An 18,196-nucleotide genomic window follows, 5' to 3' on the forward strand; every position below is an offset into this window, starting at 1 on the left:
GTGCCCCTTCAGCCAAGCGGGAGGAGAAATGGAAGGGGCTCCATTTCTCCTGCGGCTTCGCTGAAGGGGCGCTGAGCAGAGAGGAGGAGATTTTTTTTGCTTGTTCTCCCCCTCTAAAACAAGGTGCGTCCTATGGTCGGGTGCGTCCTATAGAGCAAAAAATACGGTAATATGTAAAGCATACATTCACATGTGGCATATACCTCAAGCTGTGAAGGCTACTTTCATAGGCTTACTTGAGTTGGGAAGCTTTTTCAGTAACCATAGTTGTGTTGAACATAACAGGCTCAGCCCTGCTAAACGGCAGATGTTTAATTTTGTTGATGTCGCAAAGATGGCAATCGGCTCTAAGATTTTCTTTCAGTACTTTGTCCTTGGAGTTTCATATAACTTGCAATATAATATATAGTGTATTGCCTCAGTAGACCAATATTCTAGTAGTAAATGAGAGTTTGAAGTGTGTTAACATGTTCTTTTAACATCATTTTTGGGGAGAATGATTATTTTTCCATCCTTTCACTTCTAGCACTCTATTCCATCATATTATTTTGTGTGTTCTTATGGATCCCCTTCGTCTACTTCTACTACGAGGAGAAGGATGAAGATGATGCCAACACATGCTCAGTAAGATGTTTATAGGACTTCTGATTGCTTGACTTGGACATCTAGTGAATAAAGAGGTTCTGGTTTATTCTACTGCCAGCTGAAAAAAAATCTTATTAAATGCTGTCCAGTGTTAAAAGTAAAATACACTGCTGATGCTTGAAGCCAGTATTGGGAATTGTATTGCCTTAATCTGTCAGTTAACCTATTTAGAGGCTCACCAGGTAGATCCTGAGCTAAGAATTGTGCTGGCTTTTTGAGAACTCCCATTGTAAACCCTTAACACATAGTGTATGAAGTTGGTTGTTTTCAACTGACCATTGTTAAGATTAACCACAGCTTAGAATTTAAGTGACATCCTAAACTGAAATGAAAGAGAAAGTTTCTTATCTCCTTGCAGCCATGCCAGAGGAAGAGGGTATGTGAACTCTAGCTAGTTCAAAATTCAGTGAATTTTAATATCCGAAAATTCAGTACAGGCAAAAGGAAGTACAACTGCACAGCAGATAGTTTTAGATTGGTTGCTTAGACCTGCTGTTTCTCTCCTGTGCAGTATTGGAAAATGAAGCAAAAATGTACTGCGTGGCATTTGCTATTACAAGATGTTGAGATGGTCACCAGTTTAGATAGCTTTAAAAGGAGATTAGACAAATATATTCATGATAAAGCCATTAAAGGCTATATGGTAACTATAGGTAATATGCCTCTGAATGCTGGTTGCTAGGGAGCACAGAAGGAGAGTGCTATTGCACTCAGGTCCTGTTTGTGGACTACCCACAGGCATCTGGTTGGTTATTGTGAGAACGGACTGCTGAACTAGATACATCTTTGGTCTGACCCAACAAGACTCTTCTTACATTATGTTTAACAATGGTTTAGTATTATGTCCAAACACAGTCAGTGAAGGGAGATTGACTTATGCGTATATAAATGCTCATGAAGTCTGTTTGTGAATAGATGCAGCAGTAACCACAGTACTTCAATAAAATGCTTGGCGATCCTGGTTTTTGAGGCAAAATAGTAATTAATGCAGTAAATTTTTCATTGATAAAGTGCTTTCAGAAATTATTTCTACAGAAAGCAGTTTTGGCCACCACAGAGTGACCTGTTTGTGTGCTTCTCTAGAAGCTACATATGAATGTATTTTATCAGTTTAAAGGGTGAGAATAATTTATTGATTTAAATAATATTGTGTTTTTCTCCTCTTTGACATGACAACTGTGCCTTTGTGGCGCCAAAAAGGAAATGGGACCAAAACATCCCTATTTAAATGGTGGGGACAGAGAGACTCTAGTTTAAAGAAACTATGTATTGTCTTAAGCAAGAAAATAGGAATTAACAGCTGGAAGTAAAATATAATCCTCTTTTATTGATGAGAACCTGAATACTGTGGAAACTTGCATTTTCATTTTAATGGAAAATATCCAGAAGGCTCTTCCAGTAATGAGCTTTCTTTCTTCATTATCCATTGTTATGTAGTAGATATCTGCAGTGCAGATATCTTGCCCATTTTTAAAGAAACTGTGCCGAAACAGTGGCAGCAGAAGATGGGTACAATTTGATGTGCTTGCTGCATGAAACAGCATGCCTAATGCATATTGGACATTCAAAGTCACACTTTTCTTATTGTTCTGTCAGTAAAGCATTTTGGTATTCCAGATGAAACAACTCTCTCCTCCCCCCCTTGCCGTGTGCTGTTCCAGGGGTTCTCCCAACTCCCTCCCCCGAGCCAGTTTTGGGGAGCGGGTGGGAGGAGGAGAGGAAAACCCCAGTGTGCAAGCAGAAGCTGGTGGGACTCATTAGTTAAATCCTGTCCTTGAATTGCAGAGCTTATAAAAAGTTCATAATTTAATTTATTGATATACAGGAAGAAATCAAGATCCTGGAGAAATTTTTAAATTTTCAATATAAATTTTCAAAAAATCTGTTTTGTGGGGCATCCAGACAGATGCAGTAGGCAGAATTAGCTTGAAGGTATTGTTAGTTTCTACATATTCTTACTTTTTGTTCTAATTTTACAGCAGGTTAAAATTGCAGTCAAGTATACTCTAGGATTTCTTCTGGTTTGTTCTGCTCTTCTACTAATTGGGTAAGTGGTTATGTTTCTGCACTCTAATACCACAAGGTGTTGTACTTTTCAAGCTTGCTGAAATGACCACCACCTGCCTCTCATATATCAGCCCCCATACATCTATATTTAACCAATTCTCATTTTAAAACTCTTCATAATCTTACCTTTTATCTCTTCCCTAATCTATGTCTCATGCTCTGTCTCTTTTGTTTCTCCAAATTTCTTGTTTCTTATATGTGCTCTCTGCTGCTTCTCCTTCAGCTTTGAACTTGCACTTGATCCCTCTTAGAAAACTTTTAAACATTTTTAATGCATATTCCGTCCATGTGTTTGTGTGTCTATTTCTCCCCTCCCCAGACAAGCAGTATCTAAAATACCATGTCTTGCTCAGGGATTTACCAAGGCTGTTTGGTCTTGGTAGCCAGCCAAAATCTCTGCTTTCTAGACCTTGCTCCTCCCTTAGTGGGATGAATCTGTTCACACTGAACTTTTGAGATGTTTCAAGCACCTCCGAAGTGCAGCAGTAAGTTGGTGCTGCCTATTTCAAAGTTCAGCAGGTAGTCTGCAGCTTACCAACCTTATGCTTAATGTCATGGCATGGACGCGGTTCTGCCCCCTTCCTGAGCTTGGAGGCGAGAAAGCTTTTCATGCTGTCATGGAAAAGGAAATGTACTCTCATCATAAAGAGAATGGTGAGCAGGGTTTTTCTTTTCTCTCTCCTCCATTTACTAATCTTAATGATTTTTAATCATCACCCTTGACAGTAGGGATCTTAGAAGAATTTGAGTCCTGCCTGGCTTTGGATATTAAGCTACCTCCAATGGTTTGAGTTCCTGTCATGTTCTGAAGCTGGTTTTCCCCCCCCTGGTTCAGTTGACATGGAAAGCTTTGGTTAAGGGATGACCTCCTGGTTTGTTTTCTTGCTTTTGCGACGAGGCTGCATGGTGGTCAAAAGGCTCATATCTTGTTTTAATGAGCCAAGATCATGAGCATCCAATCAATCAGTGTTTCAAGGGAAGGCAACTGATGCTGCTGGTTATCACTGGATGCAGTAATTCCTCTAGTGTGCTAGGTATTCTCAAGAACTCCACTAACAGTGTCTATTGTGCTGCATCAGCTACTTTTCCAGTATTGTTAAAATAGTTAAACTCTCCTCATCCCTGTACCGCCACTTAGATTGAAGTGTGCTGGGACAAAGTTAGGCTCCCTCGCTAGCAGTAGCAGCTCATTATTGTAAAGTCTGTGGGTGTTGGTGGCGCAGCTGTTGTTTGTCAGCTAAAATGCTTGCTTTCAGCGCCACGCAGATGTGTGCATCCTTCTTTGACATAAAATTCCCTCATTTTAGCTTTGTAGATTGTTTTCTGTATTTAATTTAGGAATGCCTCCAAAGCTTGAGGGGGGTATTGGGCAGGGTTTGGTCTTCATAGTCTTTTAGTTTTTAGTTGATAGCCAATGTTGGCCATTCTCACTCATTGAAATTAGTGGGCACAAGTAACATAAATTAATGATTTCAGAAGGTTTCCTCTTAGTAAGCCTTAGTTGAATATCTCTTTGTATTTGTCACAAACTGTAGTAAAGCTCAGTTTCAATAAATAGTTGATGTTCTGAAATCTTCATGCTCTCTGTATTTGACTGGCTTTCCAGAAACCTCTGCTTTGGTCACCAGATATTGTGAAGTCAATATGGAGCCATATTTTCAAACCTTTTTTGTTAGGAACACCAAAACGTAGTGCAGAAGGCTGTAAAAATTTCCATGGTAACATGGATCAGTCCTGTCACCATCCTAGTATTGTAAGACCATTTGTAGTCTTGATGTAGTGTATTTTATCAGAGGATAACATTTTTATTTTTTCCTCCTTGTTAGAGCCTTTGTTCCATTGAATATTCCTAACCAAAAAAATACAACGGAATGGGAGAAAGTGAAACTTTTGTTTGAAGAGCTTGGAAGCAGCCGTAAGTTAGAGACCTAAGAAGTGAATAATTTTGTATATCCTTACTCCAAATAAGACATTAAGTTTTCATTGGACTGTTACATTCATCTTTAAGAATCTTTTAAGTTATAGTGTTACTCCCAGGAGTTACATTTTGGAATGTTGAGAGTGGGCACTATCCCCATTGGTCACTTTTTCACCGTGCCCACATGGACCACATTCATGACCCCAGAAAGGCTAGAAGCAGGGAATACCAAATTTTAAGGCAAAAACCCGCAGCCAGAAACAACTGCTAACATTGATCTTCTAAACTCTTAACTTCATGACAGTGTACTCTTTGTTTTGCTTACTTAGGCTGTCATTCCATTGTGTTGGACAATGGTAAAAGCATTTATATTGTAAGTCCTGTGTCTAGAATAACCTTGTCGCTGAAATTTTCTTTTTGATCTGTGCATATGTTTCTATATTTGTTTATGCTGTTTCCTAGGGATGCGGGTGGCGCTGTGGTGTAAACCTCTGAGCCTTGGGCTTGCCGATCGGAAGGTCGGCGGTTCAAATCCCCGCAGTGGGATGAGCTGCCATTGCTCGGTCCCAGCTCCTGCCAACCTACCAGTTTGAAAGCACATCAAAGTACAAGTAGATAAATAGGTACAGTTCCGGCGGGAAGGCAAACGACCTTTCCATGCACTGCTCTGGTTTCACCAGAAGCAGCTTAGTCATGCTGGCCACATGACCCGGAAAAACTGTCTGTGGACAAACATCGGCTCCTTCAGCCAGTAAAGTGAGATGAGCACCGCAACCCCAGAGTTGTTTGCAACTGGACTCAACTGTCATGGGTCCTTTACGAGATGACACACACAGTGAAGAAAAAAAAAAGAGAGAACAAATGTTCCTTAATGTGAATTTTAGCAAAGCATTTCCCTTTTGTCTTACAGATGGTTTGGCAGCCTTATCCTTCTCTATAAGTTCTTTGACCCTTATTGGAATGGTGGCAGCTATTACATATACAGTAAGTATTCACCTTTTTGTCTTGTGTTCATTTTGAGGTTTGCTTCAGCTGCAACAACTTGGAAGTCTTTTCGCAGACCTTAATCTATACTGAAAGCCAATGCTTTCAGTTGTGTTGGAGTAACAAATGTGACTTGGAATAGTTCAGTTGCAGGTAAATGTTTTCGAGTTTAGTTCGTGTCTCTGTTATGCTTTAGCCTTTAAAAGAAAATGTCTAGACTCTGGAATCCCCCCCCCCCCCATTAAATACTTTCCCTTTCAAAACTGTTTAAAACACTTTTCTTAACATTGTGCATAGTGGCAGCTTTTTACCATGAAGCCTGATTTAGTTGAGCATGATTGAGCTTTACCATTCCTGTCAGAAGTATTGATGAACCTAAGAATTTTGTGGAGATTATAATCTGTTAAATAGTAAACTCTTGTTTTAGAGTTTCTAGATAACAGAAACAGTGATAGATGATAAAAAAATGATCTAAATTCTTCTAAATATATATGTTCACGTGTGAATAAGTTCTGTTCCTTGCCTTAAAACGGTAGTAAACTATGGTTGCAGTTTCTCAAAAGTTAGTACCTTGGCAGAGAAAGGTTTTAAAATGAATTGTGCAGATGTGATGTCTTCCTGACTCAACACTATAGTCAGCAGAATTTTGATGCCATCCCTAAGTCAATGTGTCAGAGCTGAGGGTATGAAGTGGGATTACGGTTATAGATTTCTGTATTCTGAATATTGACCTTCTCAGCATCTTGGCCAAAGTCTTTACTGATTAAAAGCTTTCACTATAGCAAGCTCTGTTTCACAAAGTAATCTTTTAATACTTATATAAACAGTTTATTCTGGTAACTGTTCCTTCGTCAAGCAAAGAACAATTTAGAGAACTTTATACCAGCCTCATTGGCCAGCAGCACATGTCCACTGTAAGCTGCATTATTAAAAAAACAAAATACAATCAGTGAGTGGCAATTATGCTTCTTCCAGTTCTACCATACTCCCTGTCTGTGCGATGGAAATAAACATATGCTGCCTTACATTTTCAGCGCTTTTATGAGTTTTATGGAGAAAATGTGTGTAAGCACATGAATGCATACAAAATCCTAGTGTTTAAAAAGCATTTTTCATTTGATGTATTCACCACCTGAGGAAGTAAGACCCCTGCAGTTGGATCCACCCACATGGTTGTTTAATAAATACACACACAGCACAAAAATTCCCCAGTGCCATGGGATTGCATTATTGAGAAGTGGCTTTTCTGTGTGGGAAGGGTGCCTTTGTGCTCACCTATCGGTGTGCTGTTTGTGTGTGTGTGTGTTCATTCAATGGTTGTGGTGGTAGGGCTTATGTGTGCAAAGGTTTCGCTTGCTTGTTTTTGAGCCTCATTTATGAACACAGATAATTTTTTTCTTGTGATCTCCTTACTGTCAGAGTTAAGGTGTACATTGCTGGACTAGGAGGACCATTGGTCTGACTTCGCAGGCCTTTTATGCTATTGTTCAAAACACTTTGTAAGTTGTGAGTGATCTTAAGGGACTATTTTGAAACGCTGTTAAGCTTGGGGCCTTCCGGTGCAAACTTCTGAAATCCAGCAAACCATCCAGTTGAGCTACGTTGTATTCTTTGCAAGGAATCTCTGTGCAAGTGTAAACCTTTTTAGAAAAAAAATTATTGCTTGGCCTGGTGTATTGTTCATTGCAGTGTTTAAAAGGATATACGTTAGTTTGCTCTCTTTCACAGCCAAAATTGAATCTTTCTCATATTTTGATTGAACAGTAGCAATATCTTCCTTATATTTGGGATACGGAAGGGTAGACACTCCACAAATCTGCCCTTAACTTGTACTCACATTAACCACCTCTAAACATGGAGCCTCACCATAAATGATAAATAAGGGCTTGCTAGAAACCCCATTGGCTAATTAGGCCAACCAAAATGTCATAAAGTAGGGTGCAAGCTTGCAGTTACTCCAAAACTCTTCAACAGGCCAGATGGTTAAAATACAAGAGTCTTAAGAGTGTGGGAGGAGGGAGCAGATGCAGACATGGATGGCTTGACAACAAACAATCTTTGTTTTTCTTCTCTTTTTTAATACCTAGGCTGTTGGAGAACTCAAAAGCTTGTATATTTTGTGACATTTGGTTTGTCCTAATAAATCATATGGATTTTGCTTCTTTTTCTTCTTATGGGCTAACATGGCTACCTGTTACCCTTTGTTAGAAGCTGTATCACAAACATTGCTTGCTTTAAATATGTTCTGCATTTAAATGATTTTAGATAACCTTGGGTATTAATAGTGAACCTCTCACCAGCTTTGTGCTGCTATTTGAAGTCAAGGTAAAACAGTATAGCTTTTGCTGTGGTGAACGTGATTGATTCTTTCCCCTGCTTCTTTGTTCTTGAAGGGTACATTTAAGTGGCTTTAGTTTTTCCCAAAACATTTAATGTTTGCATCTCTATGAAAATGTCACTGTAGGTAAGCACTCCAGTGCTGATTAAAAAGATGCAAAAATACAAAAGATACATTTGAATATGTAGGCTGCAACTTTTAAGTGACCTTTTCCGTTATTACTAGTTCACAAAAACTTTGTGATAGCCAATACTTTACTTGCCTTAAATTATTCTATAAAATGTATCATTCATTTTATAAATGTCAGCATAGTTTAAAATTATTAAATTGTATCATTGTCCTTTCGGGCAAACTAAGTTTGGGGAGGACATGTACATTCTGCATAGCTCTGGGAATGCCCTAATATCTAGTGGGGTTTCTTTCAATTGATATTTCTCCTTGAAAGGCTACAGAAATACAATAGGCAGGCATGGGCATGTAATTGCACTGTAATTGAATGTTTTGTATGCCAAGCATAGGATAATATTGCTAGTAAACTAGTATGACTTTCATAATGCATATCTTCTGCTTAAACTGAACTTGATCATTGGACTCTTAACATATTCTTGATTATATTATTTCTTCTGTATAGCAGGGTAAATTCAGGTAGAATCCCCTCCCATCCTTTCTAGTGCCTGATCTCTCAAGGAGCTGGTGGTACCATGTGAAAAAACGAGAGACTGTAGACTACAGCAAGATACATTAATTTACCACTATTGTCCTGTTCTCTAATTATAATGTGCATGTTTACAACTATGCTACCAAAATGTGCAATGCATTTGCTTAAATTAATAATGATTTAATCAGGAAAAAGATAATACAAATAAACTGACCGTAGGCTTATGGTCTAAATGAAAATACATTGTGGAGAGTTGGGGGGAGGGGAATGGAGGGCACAGAGATCTAAGGAAAACAATGGAGAAGGATTTAGATTTTTGTTGTTGAAGGAATCTGACATGTATTGAGAAAATGTCCTTGGTTAAGATGTAGGGACTGTCAATGTGTATGAACACAGTGTGTTGTATCATGATCATGAACAGAAGCTTTTAAGGTAGGAAACCTTAAGGTAGACACAATAGATAACGGTCAAGGGAAGTCTGGATTCTGCTACTGCCTTCACAACACATGTGGTAGAGAAGCACAGGTGAAATGTCTTTATATTCTTTGGAACAAGTTCTCTTAGCAGCAGATATTTTTTGCTATGCTGAACATGTCAGAATCGAGCAATTCCTTCATACAGGGCCGTCTAAGGCTGTTCTGTGTCCCCCCTGCATCAACTGCCTTGCCACCTTTCGGAAGGCTTATTTTCTATGTACTGTACGCTTTCTTTTTTATTTATGCATTTGTTAAATTTATGATCCATCCTTCCTCTGAATGTTCACATTAGTGCATATTTGTTACATAGGAGAACTGAGCCCCTTCATTTTTTTGCTGTCATTCTGCTAGGAAAAATTAATAGAGAAGATTTGCAAATGATGGACTGCAGAGTTCTAACTACAGGTTAGCTTATAGCCATTCAGAAATGGAATCATTTTCCTGCTGAAGAAATTAAGAGACAAAAGGCAGCATTTTCTATTTAGAAACGCTCTTTACATATTCAAAAAATGGACACAGCTTGCATCAACTTCAGTGTAACAGGGATTTTATTCACAATTCCCTCTCCCCTCCTTTCTGTGCTATTTGTGTATTGTGTGCAGCTTCGCTAGAGGGCAGATGTGGGCAGTAAATATATTGCAGGGTAGGAATTGCATCTTGAAAGTATTTTGTGTTCATTTTAGTGCTTTATATAGTCTAAAATTGCATGTTATGCATTCTAAAAAAACCTAACAAATAGTTTGCATTCATTTCAAAACACAACAGTTATTGCCAAGCAGTAATTGTACTTGAAGTTACAGGTTTAATTAACAAGTGGCACTTTCAGTGACTACCACACATTTGGAAAATGGGCATTATTAGTAGCTGTTGGGACTTAATGGTTATGATATTTACTAGTACTGGAACAAAAAGCACAAGCATTGCACCTTTAATCAAAACTAAGCGGCAGCTGCCAGTATATTTTCTTGTGCTCTAAATCAGAGGTTTTCCATCTGAGATTGCAGCCCAGCTTCTGTGAGGAAGGGACCAAGCCAAGGAAAGGGCTGCTTCCATAGGTTGGCGTGTTTATTTTCAGCCAGTGCCTGAGTCTACCCTTCAGCTCCTTCTGTCCCCTCTTCATAGGGCAGAGCCTGGAATATGGACTGCCATAAAGAGCCTTATGCACATATATTCCTTAGTCCTTTTTTTATCTTAATAATGGATTTTTAATTGTTGTAAGCATCTTGGGCAGCCAGTTTTAGATGAAAGGCGGACTTTGAGAAAACTGAAAATGGTATTCCAGTTTTCTTGAAAAAACAGGTTGTCCATCACTACCAATTTCTCATGCAAAGTTTTAGGGCCCTAGCTTAACTGATGATGGAGAAGCTCAATAGTTTTGGCCAGATCCCTTTTGCAATATCCTGCTTGAAATTGGCATTTCACAAGCTATGGGAGTATGGCTTTGGAGAGCTGCTGTTCTGTGAATAAAGGCAGTTTTGTTGGACGCTGCTTGTATGAGAGTAAAGGAGTTATATTTTGGCCTTAAACTCTGCCAATTCAATAGGCTTAGCTGGAGTCAAAAGCAATACTGTTGTAAGATATAGATGGTAAAATGGAGTTCATATACAGCTGTGATACGCCAGTTATCTCTTTTTGAATCTCCACAGCAGTGCAGTTGATCCTGGGTAAGTGGAAAGTTTATTTTCAAAAACGAAACTGAAAAGAGGGAGATGCAATTGGCTGATAAAATTTGAGTCAATTGAGAATTTGAGATAGTCCAAAGAAATTTTTCTTTGAGTGGGAAATGCCCCAGTGCCTTATTGTTATTTACTTACATAATTCGTATCAGGATTTATCACCATGATCTCATTTCTGTTACACCGTTTTCTCTTTTTTTAGTCTTCAATAATGTGTGTACACATACATGCCAACTTTGCTTCTGGCATTTTTATAGCTTTTGCTTTCTGGATAAACAGCCTCCATTCCTCAGTTACCCTTGGAGGCTTGTACAGTTTATGGCTGTATATCTTTACTGTCTGATAAACAGTTCCAAGTTTTTCCCCTTCAGTATAATTTAGAAATGCTATTAACCCCCCTCCCAAACAACAACCTATTTTCAAACATTTTTGTCACTCTACTTTCGATTGATATTAATATCTGGTATCGTTAGATTTCACCTCTTACAATATTCCACCACCAGCACCAAAATGGAAAATAATCTCTTGGGAATGATTCTACATCATGACATAGCATCCTGCCCTTGGGGCCACTCTGCAGCAAATGGGAACACCACCAGGCTGCTCTGAGAGTTGAAGAAGCAAAGCCTTTTCTCTTGTCTAAAGAGGGAAAGCAACCTGTTGCCACCTCATATTAAATAATATTAAGCCCGATACAGTGGTACCTTGGGTTACATATGCTTCAGGTTACAGACTCCGCTAACCCAGAAATAATACCTCAGGTTAAGAACTTTGCTTCAGGATGAGAACAGAAATCGTGCTCTAGTGGCGTGGCGGCAGCAGGACACTCCATTAGTTAAAGTGGTACTTCAGGTTAAGAACAGTTTCAGGTTAAGAACGGACCTCTGGAACAAATTAAGTACTTAACCCGAGGTACCATTGTACTCGTGACCAAATGCTAACAGATTTTGGATAACCCTTGAGGTTATTGATTCAGGTAGGTAGCCGTGTTCGTCTGACACAGTCGAAATATATTAAAAAATTGCCCAGTAGCACCTTAGAGACCAACTAAGTTTGTTCTTGGTATAAGCTTTCATGTGCATGCATACTTCTTCAGATACTTGAGATTATTATAAGCTTCATAGTCTGTTTTTACTCATCCTTTCTGTATTATATTTTTTTAATGCTTGGGAATATACTGTATTTTCAAATATATGGTTATTCTCTTTTTTAAAGACCAATATAAGTTAGCTTCTCCCCTCCTCATATACTGTCATGTCACTCATCTTGAACAAAACACCTGCGCTTCAATTTAATTCTTCCACCCCTTCCTGTCATAACTGGATTTGCTTTATAGGTTACTGTCTTTTGGGGGGGTTGGAAGGGTATATTAAACATTTTCTTTCCATTTCACAGACTTTATTTTATGTGCTTTCTAAATTACTAGGTATTCCTTTGCTCCAGTTCTTAAATTCTTCTTTAGAGGAAGATTAAGAGCAAGGCTTTATCTGTGGTGGAACACATTCCCTACAAATAGTTACATAGGTGCTAGGCAACTGAGCTCTGTATGCCAGCTCAAAACTTACTCGCCCGGGCTTTTAGTGAATAATGCTGTGGTTTCTGTTTTATCTGGGGTGTGAACTAATTGTTTTTACAGTTTTTATTTTTTAATGACGTCTTAATGATGTTGCTTTTGCTGAAAAGTGGCATGTAGATAGGAATTAACGGTGGGTTACAAATAACTAGTTTTTAAAATATATGCATTACTTTCTATTTTCTCGGGGGCAACAGAGAGGCTCCCTCTAAAGATAAGAAATGTTGGTGGCAGCACTATCTCACGATTACTGACCATTGGGAAACTCACCATCCAACTTTAGTTTGAAAACCCCCAAAACCTAACTATTATGGAAGAACTAACAAACCATTTGAGGACATCAAGAAACCACAAAGCCGCAGACTCCTTTCATAAAACTTGGCAAGACTCTTTCCTTATTGATAAGGATTATGTAGATGCACAAGTGCCAAACTAGCATGTCCGCTTCTGGAACCTATACCTATTTTATGAGGTGTTCATGGAGATACTAGCCATTTATAAACTAACAAATGAGAACAAACCCCAGGCAGTGTAGAGTGATAAGACCTTTATTCTCTTCTGCTCATTACCTCAATTGCCTGCCTGTACCCCACAACAGACCCACTTACCTATCTACCTCTTTGCTCTTATAAGCAGAAGGTTGTACTGAATTTTTATGTTGCTGACTACTGAATTTTTATGTTGCCGATTTTATTGTTCGTGTTATTGTTATATATAGTAAAAAGGAAAAAAGGAAAACAAGCAAACCATTCCACAAGGAATTTCTATTCTCTCATTCCTGTCTTTCATTTCTCCTTCCTCGTCTCCTACAACTTTTAAAAAAAGAATTGTTGCTCTAGAAACTTGTATACTTTATCTATGTTTGTCAAACTGCCAGTTTTTTATTTTCTCCCCTTTCCTGAGATGTACAGAGTCCTCATTTTTATTGCTTTTTATAATTTTGCAGTCTCCTGTTTTTTTGTTTATAAGATTTTCCATTTTTCTTATGGACTACTGCCAGTCTTGTACTGTATCCCTTTGCAGCTTTATTGCTTGCCAAGTTCCTCAGCCTCTAAAATTGGACTACAGCTGAGCATGTAACCTTCCTTTCTCAAAATTTACAGCATGTCTGAATAAGTAGCTACAGTTTTTCATACCAGCTATAGTCAATTGTCTTCCAAATGCTAAGTTTCTCCTCCATCCTCCATTGATCTCTAAGATGATTGAGGTAGAGATTGTTGCAGTTAAGAGGTATATAATTTGTTTGACTAACTAAGCACCCACTAGTAGTCCAATACCATATTCATTATATCGTGCTGAGATTGGTCTGATGGGCAGAATATGAATAAAACAACTACTTTCTGTGTTGGTTCTAGGATACTGATCAATGTTTTGTCTCAAGGTGATCACTTACAATTGAGAATTAAAACCATCTTTGCATTTCCTCCCCCCAGGCTTATGGCATGTCCGCTTTGCCTCTGAACCTGATAAAGGGAACAAGAAATGCTAGTTATGAACGCTTGGAAAACACTGAAGATATTGAAGAGGTTGAGCAAAGTATACAAAGGATTAAATCAAAGGTTTGTTGGGTTTCTGTCTTAAAACATTGCTTTTTAACAGCTTTAGCTCTCTGGCCAAACAGGCTCTCTTAATTTTCATCCATTTATTAGGTGTTGTACTGCTGTGACTTGACCTGTATTTTCTCTTATATGTATCTTATCTTTTGCTTTCTGTACCCTGCTCTGATATTTAACAATGTGAGCAGTTTAAAATCTTTAGAATTATATGTTTAGATTGGGTAGAGGGCAAAGCTGGCTCAAGCCATTTTGGCACCTGAGGCAAAGCACAAAATGGTGCCCCTTCCTTCCCCTCCCCACCAGAGGAGGAGGAGGAGTGAGTGAAGGTCTGCATCAGGAACAAGGAGGGAATAAATATATCCATTGAGATCTGATGCCCCTGTGCATCCTGCCGCCTGAGGCGGTTGCCTCACCTTACCTCATGGGTGGGCTAGCCCTGGTAGAGGGTAACATGAGGCTGCATTTTAGGCTGTATTTTAATTGTTTGGTGGTGGTGGTGGTTGTTTTTCTTCTATTATGTTTTATTGTAATACATATTTGGTGTTAGCTGCCCTGAGCCCGGCCCTGCCTGGGGAGGATGGGTATAAATATATTATTTATATATATACTGTAAAATTATATACTGTATTGTATATCTAGTGAGATTGAAATAACCAAAATGAATCTTCACAGTTGTATATAACGGTAACTATTAGCTCTCCTCTCCTGCTATATACTGTTCTTTTGATTTAACTGTGGCAGTGGTATTACAAGTTTCAATAATTTTCACACTTCTAAAAATATGAGTACTAAGCGCACACACTTTTCAGTGAGGCACTTGCAGAGAGGACATTTTTGAGACTTTATAATTGGATTGATACTCTTAGATCAGAAAAATATTTCTCCACATATGCTTACTAGAACAAGTGATTTATTGAGTAGAACTAGTGCTTTTCTGATTGTTTTCTCTTTTTTTAATGTGGTCTGGTACTTATATCATGATAAATGGTAAAATACCTCTTCACTCTGCCACTTCCTGCACTCTCTCACACTTTTTTATTGAATTTGTGATCATTTTTTATTAGAATGTTGATGATAATAAATCAAGAATACATAATAAATATGGTTATTGAGTGTCAAATAACTAAAAATTAAGCTAAATTGCTGCTGTGGGGACATGGCATGGGGATGTGGCATAGTAGAAAATTAGAGTACAGCCATTGCTGCCCCCCACCAACCTTATGCTTGCCATGCGGAGTCAGCCAAGTACTGATTCTGATTGTGGAGACAACACAATATTGATTTTTCCCACATGCAATACAATGCTATTGTCTGATTACAGAGAGCATTTCCTGGTAACAGGGAAAATAATTCAATATGGCCACAGTACACTTACCTTTCGCACGCACATACACACGCTTTTGCGTTCCTTCTCCCGCCATTTTTTTAAAAGCAAGCCCCAGCATGGGCAAAGAAGGCTTGGCTGACTGTTATAGCGGGGGAAGCAAAGCTTCTGGTATTATATACTGGACAGAAACAAACCACTGAGTGGAACCCTTTTTAAATGGCATAGCTGCTAAAATGAGATACTGGATATCTTTGAATTAAGAACCCAAACAACCATGGAAAAATACAAACTCAAACTTCAAGATTTAAATCTTTTGTTTTCCCCCTTACACTCCCCGTTAGTGCAAAGATGGTCGGCCTCTACCAACTCGGGATAGGCGGACACTGCAACAGCTTGAGGACAAGCTAAGAGCCCTTCGAAGGAGAGGGAGGCGTCTGGAATATATTGAGAAGAGCTGCTGGACAAGATTCTGTGGAGCCATTAGGCCACTAAAAGTAAAGTATAGCACGTGTTTTTTTAAAATGTATACCTGTATTATGTAAAACCACTAACTGGTTAGAGCACAAAGTCCTTTTTTGACAATGCATGCCAGTAATGGGTGGTCCCAGAGCCTGAGGTAGGTAGATCATTCCTTTTTCTCTCTCCCCTTCTCTTCCTCCCTGCTTTTTCCGCTCCTTGCCACCAACATGAGATTTGGACTGAGGGCCCCATGAAAGCTCTAAGGCTATAGGTTGTCCACCCCGGGTTAGAGGCAGAGGGTTATAGGTAGCTGCCACAGTATGAAACAATGAATTTTTTTAAAAGGTATTTTTTTTCTATCTCGCTAAAAATATTTACCACGATGACAAGAAGTGGTCAGTTAGTTTCATGTCCTCAAGGTCATCCCCCCAAGCTGAACAGCAAGGAAAAAACAAGAGTAATCACAGTACAGTGTTACCTTGGTTTTTGAATGTCTCTGTTGATGAATATTTCGGTTTTCGAATGCCGTAAACCCGGTAGTAAATGCTTCAGTTTTCGAATGCTGTAAACCCGGTAGTAAATGCTTCGGTTTTCGAATGCACATCGGAAGTCGAGCATGCCATGCGGCTTCCATATTGACTTTTCCATTTTGAGACTCCTGTATTGAGTTTTTGAACGTTTAGGAACAATCTTCTGGAACGGATTCAGTTCAAAAACCGAGGTACCACTGTAACAGTTTGCTCACCCTGATAGCCCATTTGTGAAATGGCTTTCAAAATCTGCTGTATCTGTGGGTAAATGCGGCCTGCTCACCTTGGGCTCCCTTAAAGCAGCACTTTGCATCTGAGACGTTTTATGCATGTTTTCACACTATCCATCTTTAGAAGAAATCAAACAAACAAAAATCAATACTTTTAGTTTCCCAGGTTGTTGGTAAGCAGAATAAGACTAGAACTCTATAGACCAAAGATTCTGGGGCAGATTATACTAATTAAAGTTCAAATAAGTCTTTAAGAATGACAGAAATGGTCCGTTACGATAGAAAATGGCGCTTATGTTGCCAAGATGTAGGGAGAAATAGGCAGTGATGTTACTTGGATGGACTTCCATTTTAACACTAGGTTGGAACAAAGAATCAACTTGGTAAACTCAATAAATAAATACTTGCAATATTTTGTAACATTAACAGTAATGCGTCTTTGTCAAATGTGTTTGCACAACATACTGTTTACAAATCAATCTGGTCAGGTCTCTTGTGAACCTGCCAATTCATTATATGCACAGTTTTCAACTATTTCTGCCTTTTTATAGTTAAAAGAATACAAGCAATCCTTGTTTTGTGCAGGGGTTACATTCCAAACCCCCACAGACATCAGCTGAGTGCCCGTAAGCCCACCCTGCCCCTTTTCATGATGTCTTTAGGACATCATGGGGCCTGCTTTTGGGTTTGGTGATGTGTGTGTGATCACTTATCGTTTGGACATGCCTGAATCACTTGCTGCCTGTATTATGATTCAAAAGTAAATGCAAGATGTGGAAGACAGAAAAATTTATACTATATAAGCACTAGATAATTGTGACATCAGTTCTTTTTTGAAAAAAGTTGATTTTTTAAAAAGTTCTGTTGATTTACTTGGAAATGAGGTTCCTTTGAAATATGCTTAGGACTGTAGCCATTGACAGTTTTGCAGTGCCACAGGGTCACAATCTATTTAGCAACTATATAAACTAAGTTGGAAGCAGGAGCAAGATTTATGGTTGAAGTTACTGATAAAATTGGACAAATAGTGGATCAAATTAAGATGGGTAGACAGGTGGAGAAATGTGTGAACAGACTTGTAGGATGAACAAATAAGCAACAAATTGAATTTAGAGTTAGAAAAGCATCAGGGCACGAATGTGGAGAAATGAAGGTATGTAGCAGAAGTAGAAGCAAAAGCCTGAAGACACTGGGGATTTTGAACTTATATAAACAGGATTACACCTGAATACTGCTGAAAGTACTTCTGGTTTTCAATATGCATGCTTTCTACCAGAGATCCTTTCAGCATATCTGGGTTGAATTGTCACCAGAAAAGTATTATTTCATCTTAAAAATACCCTCTTCATATCTAAAGACACAAAAGTTACATGCAAATCAATCAGAAAATGACCTTGCAATATCCTGATTGTTTAAAATACTGAAGATAAATAGAAACTGCATAGTATTTCCAGTTTTATAGGAGTATACACTTGTCATGTGTTTAGTCTGGAGGTCAGACCTAATAAATTATTCCCATCATCATCATCATCATCCTACCGTTCACTCTTAGGTCCTAGGGCAAGTTACAACACTTAAAGCACAACATTAAAAAGAGTGAATCCTAATAATATACATTTCAAATGTCAAAAGCCCAGGGTTAAGGGATGCATCTTCAGCATTCCCTAGAGCTCTTTTCATATAACGTGTTCTGGATATCTGGTATATATACACAATGCAGTAGTAGCTTCTTACAAGTTAGCATGCACTTTATATCCTT

At 38.6% G+C, this 18,196-nt stretch overlaps 1 protein-coding gene across 1 annotated transcript in view; it reads left to right on the forward strand.

Annotated features, from left to right (window-relative positions):
• Positions 1–18,196, forward strand: part of LMBRD1 (LMBR1 domain containing 1) — a 46,101-nt gene that overhangs the window by 12,163 nt on the left and 15,742 nt on the right. Inside the window, exons 4-9 of the mRNA XM_083431678.1 lie at positions 527–624; positions 2,625–2,692; positions 4,539–4,627; positions 5,541–5,614; positions 13,769–13,894; positions 15,560–15,712. Coding sequence (XP_083287804.1) covers positions 527–624; positions 2,625–2,692; positions 4,539–4,627; positions 5,541–5,614; positions 13,769–13,894; positions 15,560–15,712 — 608 coding nt within the window. The remainder of the gene's footprint in view (positions 1–526; positions 625–2,624; positions 2,693–4,538; positions 4,628–5,540; positions 5,615–13,768; positions 13,895–15,559; positions 15,713–18,196) is intronic.

Source organism: Podarcis tiliguerta (genome assembly GCF_965153285.1).
Source record: "Podarcis tiliguerta genome assembly, chromosome: 3".
Classification (NCBI taxonomy): Eukaryota; Metazoa; Chordata; class Lepidosauria; order Squamata; family Lacertidae; genus Podarcis; species Podarcis tiliguerta.